General features: G+C 39.2%; 1 protein-coding gene across 6 annotated transcripts in view; it reads right to left on the bottom strand.

Moving 5' to 3' along the window:
- Positions 1 to 14,498, bottom strand: part of LOC122419533 (pleckstrin homology domain-containing family G member 5) — a 155,252-nt gene that overhangs the window by 37,429 nt on the left and 103,325 nt on the right. For all 6 annotated transcript variants that reach the window (XM_043434176.1, XM_043434177.1, XM_043434173.1 and 3 more), the window contains one exon: positions 8,181 to 8,453. In XM_043434176.1, the coding sequence (XP_043290111.1) occupies positions 8,181 to 8,453 (273 nt within the window). The remainder of the gene's footprint in view (positions 1 to 8,180; positions 8,454 to 14,498) is intronic.

The following is a 14,498-nucleotide window of genomic DNA, read 5'->3' as shown; positions in this document are numbered from 1 at the left end:
TAAGCCACGCGGCGAAAATGAGTACACGGGGAACGCAAGACGAGGACGGAAGTGTATTTTTTCACTTATCTCGAGATCGTTATATCGTGGAAAATCCCTCGTTGGCTCTATTACTCCGGGCACCTCGGGAAAAATTCTTACACGTCCTCCAAATATACAATCGGGAAAGTCGTTCTCGATCTGTGGTGGAAATTGGGGCGGCCAAGCCCGACAAAAACCAGATTGATGCGAAAGAGTGATGATTTCGTGATCGAGCGAACTTTTGGCAAGTGCCCGAGCTTGAGGGGGGAGAAAAGCGCTCCCAAAATCGAAGCTTCTCGATCACTGAATCGATGGAATGAAACTCGCGCAAAGTACAAATTGAAAAGTTGATCTCACACTGTTGTTTCAATGGCACGAATAGTTTAAATTAGACCCTCGATCGACCTCAGTAGTAGTTCATCTGCCAACGTCGCTTCCGTTTTCTCGTGGGTGCGTCGACGTGTGTGTTGGAAAACAGATCATAAGTCATTGACAGTTCATCGGCTGCGTGAAATACGTTAGCTCTGAAGAAAAAGACTTTGCGTTTACGCGAAAATATGTATCGAAATAAAGAAGTACTTCTCAATTTGTTTGTTTATTTATTACATTCATAGCCATTTTGATTCATATCCTTTTAGCAAAAAAGTTTTCGAACGTGTTTGCCGATCTGCACACACGTTGCTGATGCACTCAAATCTCAAATTACGAAGATATAAACTCGAATATATGAGACGTGGCAACATCTCTAATGACGCTCTCGAAAGAAGCGAGTTTCCTGCCTTATTTTAGTCATTTCTCCTGTCATAAGTCACCTTCGATAAATTTGAAGCCGGATAAATGATTGGAAATATTTAACTCTCTACTGTTCAAATTTTGTTCTAATAATTAAGATAATTTAATATTCTGTAATAATTTAACATTCTTTAAAGTTTCATGTTTTTGTCGATTAACCCGTAAAATGCACACTGGGTCGTTTTGACCCATACGTTTTTCTTTCGCCGTTTGTACCACGAAGTACATGCTCCACTTTAAGCAAATATTTTGCCATTAAATTTTTGTTTTTTCAAAAAAAATCAATTGCAGCCATAAAATATGCGGATACTTAACTACAGAAAAGGTCTCTACAAAAAAAAATGCATATTTACGGGGATATAACGATGCGAAAACGCCATGGGTCACATTGACCCAGTATGCACGGATAAGTTGACGGCAGAGGTGTGCACTTTGAGGGTTAATACTATTTCCTGTTCAACTTCCTTCAATCGGAATATTTGGAGGTACAAAAGCTTAGCCAGCTAATTAAATATTCCTGAGAAATCAACAAAATATCGATAGTTATAGCAACAAAGAGTTCTTTTGAGGCATTTTCTCAAGATACAATTAAAAATGGACCGCAACTGCGGCATAAGAACTACTAATACTCAATAGTTAAATCAACAAAATGAATTTTGACCAAATGAAAATTGCGTTTTCAGTGCACGTACTCGAAATGAAAGAATTCAGGAAATCGCTCGAATGGTAAAGCAAGGAGAAATAAAGCGGGTTCATCGGGAAAATGATTCCGATAAAAATACGTCTTCAGAAATCACATTTTCAACCCTCCCGACCCTTTTAAGGAGGGTGGCTACGTTCGTCAAATTGATAAGAAATTGATCAAATTTGGTGATAATGTTCTTCAACATCAAGTGCGAAGACACAATTTTTTTCAAAATTTTCTTCCGCTTAGTTATCGAGTAATTACGCATTAAGGTAATTCTATCGCTTCAGTCTAGTCATACCACTGCTAATAGTTAAGACTTATAGTAATTAATATTATTGACATATGGAAAAAAATTATTTCTTATAAGTAAAATTTTCCATATGTAATCCTTTAAATGAATGTTCGTATTGAATTATAAAAATTAAAAAAAAGTTAGTCCAACGATTCGCGTAGTATCCCCAAGTTTACGTTTGGCAACACCGGTTCTCTCCATCTTTTTCTACTCGACCACTCGTGAGTGTTTAACCTCTTTTCTGCTGATCTGTCAAATTGAGGTTAGGACTACACTCAGCTGATGCCTTACTGTCATGTCTCTTTATCATAGCGAGTCGTAGGAAATCCAATGCCGGAAGTTCAAATTAAACTTAATATTCCGTAAAAAATAGGCCGATAAGGGCAACTTTTTTTGGGAGTATTAGATTACTACAAGTGTTAAGTATATGAATTGCAGTTTTTTCCGGAATTTTATGGATTTCTAGGCAAATATACCCTTTTGTAGCAACCGGAAGTTAGGTTTTTGTATATGCTGTTTTGAAATTCCTTTACGAAAACCACCAATTTTAATAATTAATTTCTCTGAAATTAGGTCGATAACCGACTCTGAAATTTGACACAGCCCTTTATTAAAGGTTTAAGTACAGCATAAATTTTTTTTTTTTAAATCTTATGAACTAAGCCTGGCGATAGAATTACCTTAAAGCAGATTTCTTATGCCCGGAATGTATACCTATATATATGGAAACGCTATGCTTATACACGTGAACTTTAGTGATCAATTACTCGATAACTGTACAGAAGAAAAATCTTAAAAAATTTGTATTGTCAAATTTAACTCTAAAGAATATGTTCACCAAATTTTATTAAATTCTTATAATTTTGAAATTTTTAATGTATTTTACATGGTTTAGCATGGCAACATTGTATCGTTTCTAGCAACCCTCCTTAAGCTGCTTCATTCGTTCCCAGTTTCTCCGCAGATAGCCGTAATTTATTCGGAATTATTAGTGCGGGTGGATGCAGCGTGTTGGCTACCGTCAAACGAGATGCCGCGGCTGCATAATTTTTCGACGCCTCGTATCATCGCGATAACGCAGCCACGTTTACTTTGCGCGTAAAGTGCGAGCTCCCCGCCCAGGGTGGAAAGAGTCCTGAACCGAGCGTTGTTTGGCTCCCGCAGGAAGAACCTACGGAATGCTTGACTCGGAGTGGCTTCCTTCGAATCGATATGCTCTCATAAATTTTCCACCCGAGAGATTCGTTACAGCGATCGACCTCGAGATTTCCTCAATTCTTTCGTACATTATATTCGTTCGAGCACGACCGCGCAATGAGAAAAATGAACTTCAAGCAAACGACAAAAATGAGTAATCCGACGAGGTCCTCACAGCGGTGTTTTTTCCCTCTTTTTATACGCGAGGAGAAAAATCTCCTGGAGCAAGATCGATGAGACGAGAAAGTTTGGACTTTTAATCTGAGAGCGCACGAGGAAAAGATCACGCCGATTTTCCCTCAGTTATTAATCGCTGCGTCTTGTTCCCCAGGACGTGAGCTCTGTCAGATTTAATATATGTGTGGATAACCCACGCGTAATGTTTTTTCTCACGATCTTTTCCATGAACGTATTTCTCTTTGGCATTATACGAGTGCGGCGCCGCAAGTAGAATAGACTCTCGGTGAAAATCCCGCTCGCTCTCGTCCGAAAGATTTATCGCCGATGCACTTTTATCGAGTGCATAGGACGAGCTTCTCCCATCCTCTCGAGTCTCCCAAACGTGTATAGTCTCCGTCTTCCCCTTTCATCCCTTTCTTCTTGCCTCCCTTTATGTTTTGATCCTCAACAAGAAACTGTACCTTATCATATATAACGCAAGAGTACGAGGTTTAGGTGCTCCGTGAATTTCCACTCGCTCGATGCTTTCTCATCGCCTCGAGTGCGCCGAGACACACACTTTTACTGCGGAAAGGGAGCAGAGCGCTGTGAAAGATTATTGCATCGTGAGAGCACGTTTTTTCAAAGGTTTATCGAGCTCGCCCTAAGACCTTAACCGTCCTTGTTATATCCAAATGAATCTATCAAGAGTGTCGCATCGAAATAGAGTAGGGAGAGGCGGGATAAGAAGAAAAGGGGGGAGAAAATGGAAGAGAAGATTTGAGAGCACTCACGGGACGAGGGGAGTGCGATGATGCGTATTTATCAAGCGCGATCTCCACTTTCGACCGCCTCGTATCTTGCAACTTGAAATTAATGAAATTAACGAAGAAGGGAAGTTTGGTTGCGATAATTGGAAGAGTTTGAGCCGATTATGTGGCAATGACTTCGATTTTCGAGCAGCTGAAACGAGTCTAGGCGAGAGTTGAAGAATTTTTTGAATCGGGAAGAGAGAAGAGGGAAGCTCCAATTTTCTGGAATAAATTTAATCACGGATTAATAGTTAGCTACAAGTTTCGAGAGAGGGTTGAGTCGCGAGTGTCGGAGGGTGGTGCACTGCACTGTGTGCTGGCAAAGGAAGGAGTGCTCAACGACGTTTGGCCCGCTTAGCAATTCAAATGATCCGGGAGTGGCTACACCGGAGAGTCAGATGTGAGGCAGTCAGAGGAGCGTGAATTGGCCCAAAGTGCAAGGCTTGTCTCGCTCAGAGGAGGGAGAGACGTTTGAGGAACGTGCATATGAATTGTCCTGGAAATTGGGGGCAGGCTGATGTCGGGAGTGAGTAAAATGGAAAACTCTGAATTATTTTTATTGAATTTTTTGACGGCGATTTAAAGGAGTTCGACCGTTCTGACCAGTCAAGTTTGCAACTACTTTACGTTGATTTATTTCAAGTATAAATTATTAATCAAATTAATAAACGCTTGTATTGAGAATATTTTTATCATAATAATGTAACGAAATGCTTTAAAAATATCATAAAAGATCGAATTTGTACTTCAACTTGACTAGTCGATGATTGAGTCGGTCACTTTAAATATTCATAACCTGAGGAACATTTTTATTGTGCCACCGAGAAAAAGGAATGGTCGATTCATTTGAAAGAGTGAAGCTACTAGACGAACGAAAGCACGTGAGTCAGTCTCGAAAATAAATTTGATGAAATTCCCGCGATTCCCGAATTTGCCCGAAGTTCAATCAGCTGTTACGAGCGGTCCAACGTGATGACGGACATCCGCTTTCGACGCGTCAAAAACTAAAGTTTTTCATGTTTTCTTTCTCAAAAGTCTCGCAAGGCAATGCTTGTTTTTAAAGAAACGGAATCTGCGATAAATTTTCTTCACGATATAAACTTTTCCGAAGCTCGAATACCGTAAAATTTTTTCACAATTAACATTATTGTGAGTTCTTCCATAGAGTACCGGGTTAAAAACTCAAAATTGTTAATGAAATAATTCAGAATTTTGCCCCTTAAGAGGCCCCGGAACTGTGCTCATCGTTATCAGGGGACCTTGAACCATCATTTACCCCAGCAAAAAAGTGTGCCTTCACCGTATTTTATCGAACGGCCGAATTACTTTAAGGAAGCTGCAGCAATAGTGTGACCCTCTGACGATGCGTCGAGTCGAATAATCGCCACGACTCTTCCTTGCTGTTTGACGAGAGTAATTTTTGGCGTAATTATACAGACGCGTTAATCCGCTTGAACTTTTTTACTAAATAAAATAATATTTGTCATGGTTTTTGTTGAATCGTGATTGAAAATGCTAATAAGCTGACGTTCAACCTTCTCGACAGCAGGGTGTGAAGAAACATGGGATTCAAATGCTCCGAGAACGAGCCCTCCCTTCACGCGCGTGCAATGCAGCTTCGAACTTGAGTGTTTATATCGGTAACAATGCTCGTTCTAATTCGGCTATAGATCAAAAGTTGTAACGAACACGAGCCTCGTATATGCGAGTTGAGAACTCTTTTCGTTAGCCGCAACCACGCGCGGCGGAGCTCTCACTGTTCTCGCTTTCTCTTCTCGGGTGCACTCTCCCCGCATGCACTTTACGTTACGTGCGAAAATTTTGCTCGAACACGAGCACAACTCTGTACAGCGGAAATTGCCAATTGAAACTCTCGAACAGAACCTCGACCAACGATAATTATAATCACTTGTCTCGCTCCGAGGATACGTTAACGATTCCTCTAACTTTACTGCTCCAAAGTCCTGGCATGGATACAAATATCTGCACAGAAACGCAAGCTTTTTTGTTAAGGTAGTTAAGGTATACTTTTGGTGAAATCTTATAAGAACGGGCTGAAATTTAAATATGGCCTTTATGGACCGACTGTGAAAAATTTTAAATCGATTTACCAGCATTTTGTTTTCGAGATATTCGCGATGAAAAATGGATCATTTTGTGCCCGATGCCTTTATATAACACGTCGCTGGATAACACTTTGTTTACATTTTTTATTGCCGACGCTAAACAGATCTTACGACTTTAAGGGGGAACCCTAGACGGGCGAAAGAAGAATTTTTTGACCGGTATAAATAATAGAAATGCGATGGATATAAAAAGATTTAGGCCTTAAAAATACACTCTTAAAATACATAAAAAATTTTTTTCGGCAGGCGAAGTGTACGAGCTTCGACAAAACCGTGTAGCCGACAGCACCGTATAAGCATTGGATTTTACTGCACGCCGGGGCTCAAACTTTTAGCTCGTATGTCTACATACAGAACTACCTTAAAGCTCCAGGACAGATAACGCTTTTTCATCGTTTCATTTTTTCTCATCGAATTTTTTCGATCGACACAAATTATTTCGTTTCCCTCGAGCAGCATATTCGGTCGGAGATGAGCAACGAAATATTACTGAGACCAGAGAAAATAATTTATTTATAGTGAAGCGAGTTATCGCGGCGAAACCAACGAAGCGCCGATGCAGTTGAACGGACTCACCTTGATGCAACAAAATATCAGCGAAATATACTAATTCATTCGCTTTCGTGAACGAGTACCATTTAGTCAATTTGACAAAACTGATTCAAATAAATATTCATTGAAGCGTGTATTAATTTATGTATATTGAGAGCGACATATGAACATATTTGTTTTCAGTGCTTTCATCGACTCCGAGGAATTTCCATAATTTATTTTCATAAATTGAAGGATTAACGATTCAACTGAAAAATTGTTGGATCTATTAAATTTTCATTCCACCGCGCTTCGAGAAAAGTTCGTAAGAACGTTTTTTGCTTCCTCATAGAGGGAGCTTTGTGACGATGAAAAATTTTTTTTTCCAGTTTTCAATGTCATTGTGCTCAAAATGTTTCAAAACATCGAAAAATCATATCTAGAAAAAAATGTCCTCATGTGTGTGTGTGTGTGTATGCGTGCGTGTGTGTGTTATGGCACTGCAAAATTCAAACGTTTATAACTCGGAAACGGTTTGAGATACAGGGCTACCCCCTTTTGCACAGGTTTTAATCTATACAATTCTCTGATAATTTTATCAGAATTTGAAAAAAAAAATAAGAATATGACGGCGTTTTGAAATTTTCATAAAAACGGTGTCGACGCTCTAACTTTCGAAAATTTAGAGATTTATTAATAATTTTTTTTTTTATAAATAGACTATCATAATAGGAAGGTTGGTATTGAATTTGGGGAATATCGGTTGAGCGGTTTAAATTTTATGACATTTTGAATTTTACGAAATATGAGTTTTTCAAAAATCGTCTAACCGCTTGAATTTTTGGAAATTTTGTAAGATATTGTGTACAAGTCTGTACTTCCTCTATACTTTCCAGCAAAGTTTTCGGAATTATTTAATTTCAATGTAAATAGAAAAACGATGAAAATTGAAAGTTGCAAACTGTTTTTTCTCATGGCTCATCATTCAGTTGTTTTTTTTATGGATTTAAACAAAGAGATAAATTAAAGTTCGTAAAAGAAGGTAGAGAAAATACATTATTTCATTGTATACAAATAAAATGCTGGAAATTAAAATTTGCAAATTGCTTCCTCAAGATGGTCAAGATGCACGATGCTCAAAGCTTACTCTATATGAGGAAGCCAAAATGAAAAATATAGCACCTCGTAGAGTAAGTTTTCAGCATCGTGCATCTTGACCATCTTGAGGAAGCAATTTGCAAATTTGAATTTGCAGCATTTTTTTCATTACATTTCGAGCAAAAATAAATGCCCCATTTCGATCGATCTTTGTCGTAGGATGCGAACTTCATTTTATCTCGCCCCTCTGTTGATCGCGTGCAACGAAGAATTCGGAAAAATCTATGGTTTTTTTGGACTCTTAGTTACGCAGCAAAATCGTTGCCATCCCCGGAAATCCCTATTCCAAGAAACGTTTATTCAATCAGTTGAAATATGCTGGACGTTGACCGAACCGGACACGGACAAGAGGGATCCATGCTCGTACTTCTCGAGCGAGTGATAAAATATTTGCTTTCCATTACCTGAGAACGGGACAGCTTGTGACGATGGCGATTCGTGTGAGATCCATCGATTGATGCCGAGCTCGGTACCAAAAAACGGGGACTGCATTCCCCCGGCGGTGGTATGTAATGCTGTTGATTTTGGTGGTGCGAGAGGAAGCGATTCTGGGTCTGTTGGTGCTGTTGCTGCGGTGTCTGATGAGGCGACGTAGCACCGGTGACGAGACGGTGCTCACCGGTGTCCAGCATGCTCGTCCCGAGGGCGTCGAGCTGGCTCAACGACCTCGAGCGGACCTTTAACACGAAATTTTTCAAAACTGCGATTATTATTTTGAAACCAGATGATGAAAAGGTCAAAAAGTTTCGAGACCTCGCACGATTCATTCGAAAAATTTGAACGAGTTTCCGGCCTCGAGGTTCGAATTTCAGGTGGCCAATTTTTTCACTTCCTTCTTTTTCTCTGGTGAATTTTTTACGATTGCAAGCTCTATAAGAGCGCGGATATTTACGATGGCGATAATAAAACGACGGTTCGATAGTCGACGTATATATTTTATGCACATGTCTCCAGTGCCCGCGATAGGATCGAGAGCCCGCGATACAGTCAACCTGATATGCTGTCACTTTTCTGCATCGAAGAGGATTTCCGAAGTTTTGCGATGAGCTAATAAAACACGTTCAACGACCAGCTGGATGGAGCTTCGTCTTTATTCAACGAGAGTTCGGGAATCGATATTGCGAGACTCTTCGAATATTACCTTCCACGTACCGTAATACGATAATGAAAAATCGTGTGTATTTGTTGCATGATAAACCTGATAAAAGACGGATTAGACGGACGTTCGATGCTGGAATGATTAAAAAATAAAATAATCAATTGCATTATAAAAAGAAGATAACTAAAGTGGGTCAATGTTTTGACCGATGATCGACTTCCCAATTTTGCGAGCATGTGCACAATTGATTCAACGCAATTTCAAAATATTTCGTTTCCCAAATGGGTGGACCTCTGATTACTACTATCTTGAGACTAACGCTGCATTCTCATCTGCTGGAATTAAATTCTCACTTCGGTAATCCTGCGCTGCCAATTTTTTTTTTTTTTTTCATTCTCATCGCTGCATAACCGCAAAATAGAACATCGCGAGGCTTCGCCTGCTTCCTCATCGATATTTTTTGTCGCTTTCATCGCGGCTTAGGGAACTCTTCATTACTAGATTTTCCAATCAACTCGTGTTGTACAGAATTCAACGGAATTCGAGGACTCCGATAAAAAGTGGAGCGCGGCTTTTGAAAAAATATTGGTACATCGAGAACTTTTTATTATTTTGATAACTCGTTAAAAAATCACTGTTATGCCTTACGGTGCGATATTTTAAATGGATTTTTCCCAAATTTCAAAATTTTTCATGTTACGTCGAGCTTTGACGTTCTGGACGAGGGAGCACCTTTTAGACGTGGCTGTAGCGAAACTAACTCGGCAAACTTTTGGTTAGAGCCGATGAAATTCTTGCAGCAACAGCTCGAGATGGGTTCGTTCAGTTTTCTGGTATTACGAAGATTTCAAAAATATTTTGAACGACTTTTCGGGAAATGGCGAGTCTGGCTAATCCCGGAAGCGAAATAATCCAGAAATGTTGAGCGCCTGATGAGCGGATCAAGAAAGGAAACGTTGACTCGAAGTCCGGATCACAACGGGGAAGGACGCTTGAGCCTCAAATTTATGCCATTCGAGAAGCCAACGCCCCGAAGCCGAATTTGGAATCCGAGGATAATTTCCGGAATCTTAAGGTGGTTCCTCCACGAGACAGTTAAATTAGGAAATTATTTAAATTTGGCATACGTATTGTTTAACATATGAACAACACCTCTATAAAATTTTAACAAGTTTCACCATCCCGAACCCGAGATATATGTAATTGAAGTTGACTCAATTAACACGTAACATATGGACCATGCATAAGCAAACGGCACATTATTAATTCTGCCGCTAGTACTAAAATTAGGAAGTTTATAAAAAACGAGGAGGAGCTAGAGCAGGATATCACAGATATTGTGAAAAAAAATCAAGGTGATTGACCATCTAGTTTGACAGATATAGCCTCGGGAAGTACGAAGGTTTAGGCTGCATACGATATATTTTGCAAGCGAACAAGCGAATGTCGTCTGTATAGACAACCTTTTCTGTGTGTTGAAGCGTAACCTGGATAGTTCCGTCAAAAAATTTACTCACGATGTCGGATCAAAAATACTTTTAGAATAAATTTTACGAAAGCAAATGATATTTGTACTATATCTGCTGGCACCGAGTACGTATATAGGGTCTTTACAAAGTTATTGATTACGATCCGAACGAATTATCAAGCCTTTTAATATGCTGACAGTACATAACTTTTGGTTGGGGCTGTCGCAGAGGATCAACCTTAAAATACTGAAATCATTGCGGCGAGTCGTTGTCTCGTTTGAAATGTATCAAGTTCTCTGTTTTGTTGTTCTTTTATTCCTTTTATTCCTTATCGCTGTGGAAATGAAGAGTTGCCGAGAGGAATTCTAAATTTGAGATAGAAATCCGGAGACAGTTTTCGTATTTTTCGTTTAGTCACCGAAACTATTTATCCTACTGAATATTCGATATTGCAAAAATTCTAGTTAAGGGGGTCACCCCATGTGCAGCCGGATTTTTTGAGGTTTTTTGAAGATTCTTTTGCGTCGAGGAATAAGAACACGGACTTATTTTGGAATTCGAAGGGTTTTTTTATTGGTATTTCAACTCTAACATAGAATTTTTGAAGTCTGATATCTCCGGTAGATTCGGTGTAAAACTACTCCATAGGAACCCATATATAACCCGTAAAACAGTGGCTATCGCCTGAAATAAAATGATACAGAAATATGAAAAAATGAAGGATTTTCGCGCTTTGAAACAGAAAATTTTAATTTTCAAAAATTTTTCAAAGCCCGAAAATCCTTCAATTTTTAATATTTCTGTACGATTCTAGTTCAGGCGACAGCTACTGTTTTACACATCGAAGCGCTCTTTGGGTTCTTGTGGAGTAGTTTTACACCGAATCTACCCGAGATATCAGAGTTGAAAAATTCTATGCTAGAATACCAATAAACAAACCCTTCAAATTTTGAAAATCTGTTTTTTTTCCTCGCCGCTAAGAAATCGCGAAAAACCCCAAAAAATCCGGCTGCATGCGGGGTGACCCCCTTAACTATGATTTTATGTGAAAGAGCGAAATCGAAAGAAACGAATACGAAATAGTTGAAATGAATTGTGCGTGAAACTTCAAAAATTCGGGGGCCAAAAATTGGTAACGCTTTTTCTCAGTGTTGAGCGACAAATTAATGAATTCAGGTATTTCTGGGCTTTAGACGAGGATTAATACTCGTCAAAAATTTTATTTGCGCAACAACTGAATCAATTCCAAGAATTGACCCGATTATTCGGTTTTCGAGAGTTCTCAGTAGAGGGTCGTGAGTTTTCTGGAGGAAAAGAGTACACCGCGGAAATACAAATTTGCAATGGGATTACAAAAGAAAATTTATTATTTGAAACAAGTGGATAAGCAATTTTCCCAAAAAAGGAAAAAACGACGAGGAAAGCGAAGCGAGCTGGAATTTGTAAGAAAATTAGCGAGGCTTGTTGTTCGACGGGAGTGGCTAAACATTTGTGAGATTCGTACACGATCCAAGAGTTTTGAGCGAGGTCGACAAAAGAAAAAGAGACCCGGAGACTTAAAATAGGCAAATCAAAGTGAAATGGTAACTGTTTTTAAATTCTGTCCGACGATCGCGCGAGGGTACAGGAAAGCACGAAAACATTGAAAAGTGAAGAGGCAGTGTTGATTCACGGGGCGCGCGTTCTCAAATTCCGTAAATCTCGATCGGATAAATGGAACGAAAGCGAATTACTCCGCTGTCGAATGGGCGTGGAAAAGCTTCTGCACAAAACCATCAGGCAGTGGAGTATTTCGTGATCGAAATTTCGTCTCTGATTACAGCGATTGGTTTCTCCGTCGCGCAAATTCGCTCCCTTCGTTTCTCGTTGGGAGCCACTGCGAATTTCACGTTGAGAAAGAGGTTTCGGTGTGCTGGCTACGAAGAAAAAGGGTAGAACGAAAACTATTGTCAATTCGAGAGCAATATGACGAGAGGCGATCGAAGGACTCAAGCGGAGTGGAAAAATCGTCGGAGGAGATTGGACAAATTCATTGTTCATTATTTCCAACCATTTCCATTCTCCGTACAGCAACGATGTTTTGCATCGAAAGTGCTTTATCCACTGGAAGCATCGGAGTCTGTCCATCGCTGTGTCTTTCGTCGTCGAAGCACGAAATGTGAAGCGATGGGCGTGGATCGAAGGAGGCTGCGACGCAAACGTGCAGTTTAACGAACATATTTCATCTTTGCATACGCGGATTCGAGAGTACATAAGCGGGGGGCCAGGGATGATAGGAGAGAAAAAAAGTAATGGAGGACGAGGACGTTCGTGATTTTCCACTTCAGTCAAAGTCTCATCACGACCATTTCCGTTGTTCGTCGTATATAAATCGTTGAAAATCCGTTCATACATTCACGCACGGACGGGGAACGAGGCGGCGAGGGATCTCTCAGCTTCTCCTCCCTTATCGACTGGAGGGTGTGTACACACATGCAGAGCGTACGCGTGTCACGGAGCAAGTGAACGTAGATTTTCCATTAGTCGACAGTTTGTTCGTCGGGGATTTCTCTGTCCGGTATTGTCAATTCTTTTCTTGATCGCCTGTGTGTTCCTATGCATATATACATGAGCAATCGAGTGGCTCGGAGTATGTACGTAAATCAGGGCGTATACGTGAAAACGTTTGTTTTAAATTCGTTACACTTTTGAAGGAGCTTTCACAATTATGCTTACAAACAGACGACCAAAGTTTCAAGAACACGTCACGTAATTTACTCGACCGGAGGGAACTTTAAGAGAATCGAGTGCAACGAAAAGCATGGAAAATCAAATGATTCGTCACAACGAATATGTTGAGTTACGAAGAACGTTGTTTCAAGGTAGATCCTCCTCGTAGCATCGTATTTTATGGGCGTCTAAATTGCGTCGATTTTTACTTCCTAATTAAAGATATATTATCACTCTAAATTAATGTCAGAGTTATTCATTCGAAATTGTAAATACACTTTTTCAACTTATTTTTTGGCGAATGAAATTACGATTAATCGGGGATCCGCCACTGACCGAACCCCAAATTTCATTCGTCCCTGGCCAAAATATGATAGTTTTTTATGCAAAAAATCGCTTTAGAGAGGGCAAAGGGAAAACACAGGGGGAAATGAATCAAGAAAAAAGTGTTAATAAAAAGTCGTATTTTATGTGTTTCTAAAGTAAATCGATTTTAACTTCCTAATTAAAGATATTATCACTTTAAATTCATGTCAGAGTTACTAATTCGAAATAGTAAATCAATTTTTTCAACTTATTTTCTGACGAATAGAATTACCAATTATTCATTGAGCGAACCCGAAATTTTATTCGTCCTCGGCGAAAATACTAGTTTTTTATGTTAAAAACCACATATTAGAGAGCGCAAAGGGAAATGAATCAAGAAAAAAGTTTTAATAAAAAGACAGAAGGCTGTGACAGGAATGGGCCGAGCCAAGAAAAAATGAAATGCGGAAATAAGAAAATGTGAGGTTATTCGAGTGCTCATTATCAATTTCGTTCAATTTTTAAGGTAATATATCTTTTAACTAGTAAGACAATCGTCTCGAATTTTTTCTTATTCATTGTTTTTGTGTACTTTTTCATAAACTTCGTAAGGAACGTTCATTCGTAATATGGAAAGACAGACGATTTTTTACGCAGGGTCCCTATGATCCTGTGTATTTTTCTTCATATTTAAAAAGGTTTATTTAAATAACCAATGAGAGGAACACATTAAAATCGGATATGTGTGTCAGTCGACTACCCATTTAAGCTCTGTGTAAATTTTAAGACTCTCTTAAGAAAATCATTTCGTGAATGAACTACCTTAAAGCCAATTTTTGTTCGTCTTTCATCTAGAAATAGCTTCAATGGCTAAGTTTCCAAAATATTTGGGCTCGATTATTGAATTTTTGTTATTTCCTATGCTCAAAGTTGATACAGAAGAATTTTTTCTACTTTGTTGAAATAAAAGTTGGAAAAAATAAGTTTCTGCCTTATTCAAAAGCCATGAAAGGCCTTAAACCTCCTGGAAAGTAGCAGCGGATAGAAAAAAGTATTCACGAAAACTTGCTAGCTCGACGGAACACCCGGTACACAAAACAGGATTTAAAGAGATTACTTTTCCTCCCTTCCTTGCGCTA

Source organism: Venturia canescens, chromosome 1 (genome assembly GCF_019457755.1).
Source record: "Venturia canescens isolate UGA chromosome 1, ASM1945775v1, whole genome shotgun sequence".
Lineage (NCBI taxonomy): Eukaryota > Metazoa > Arthropoda > Insecta > Hymenoptera > Ichneumonidae > Venturia > Venturia canescens.
The sequence above is the reverse complement of the archived record's forward strand: the minus strand, read 5'-3'. Positions and strand labels throughout refer to the sequence as shown.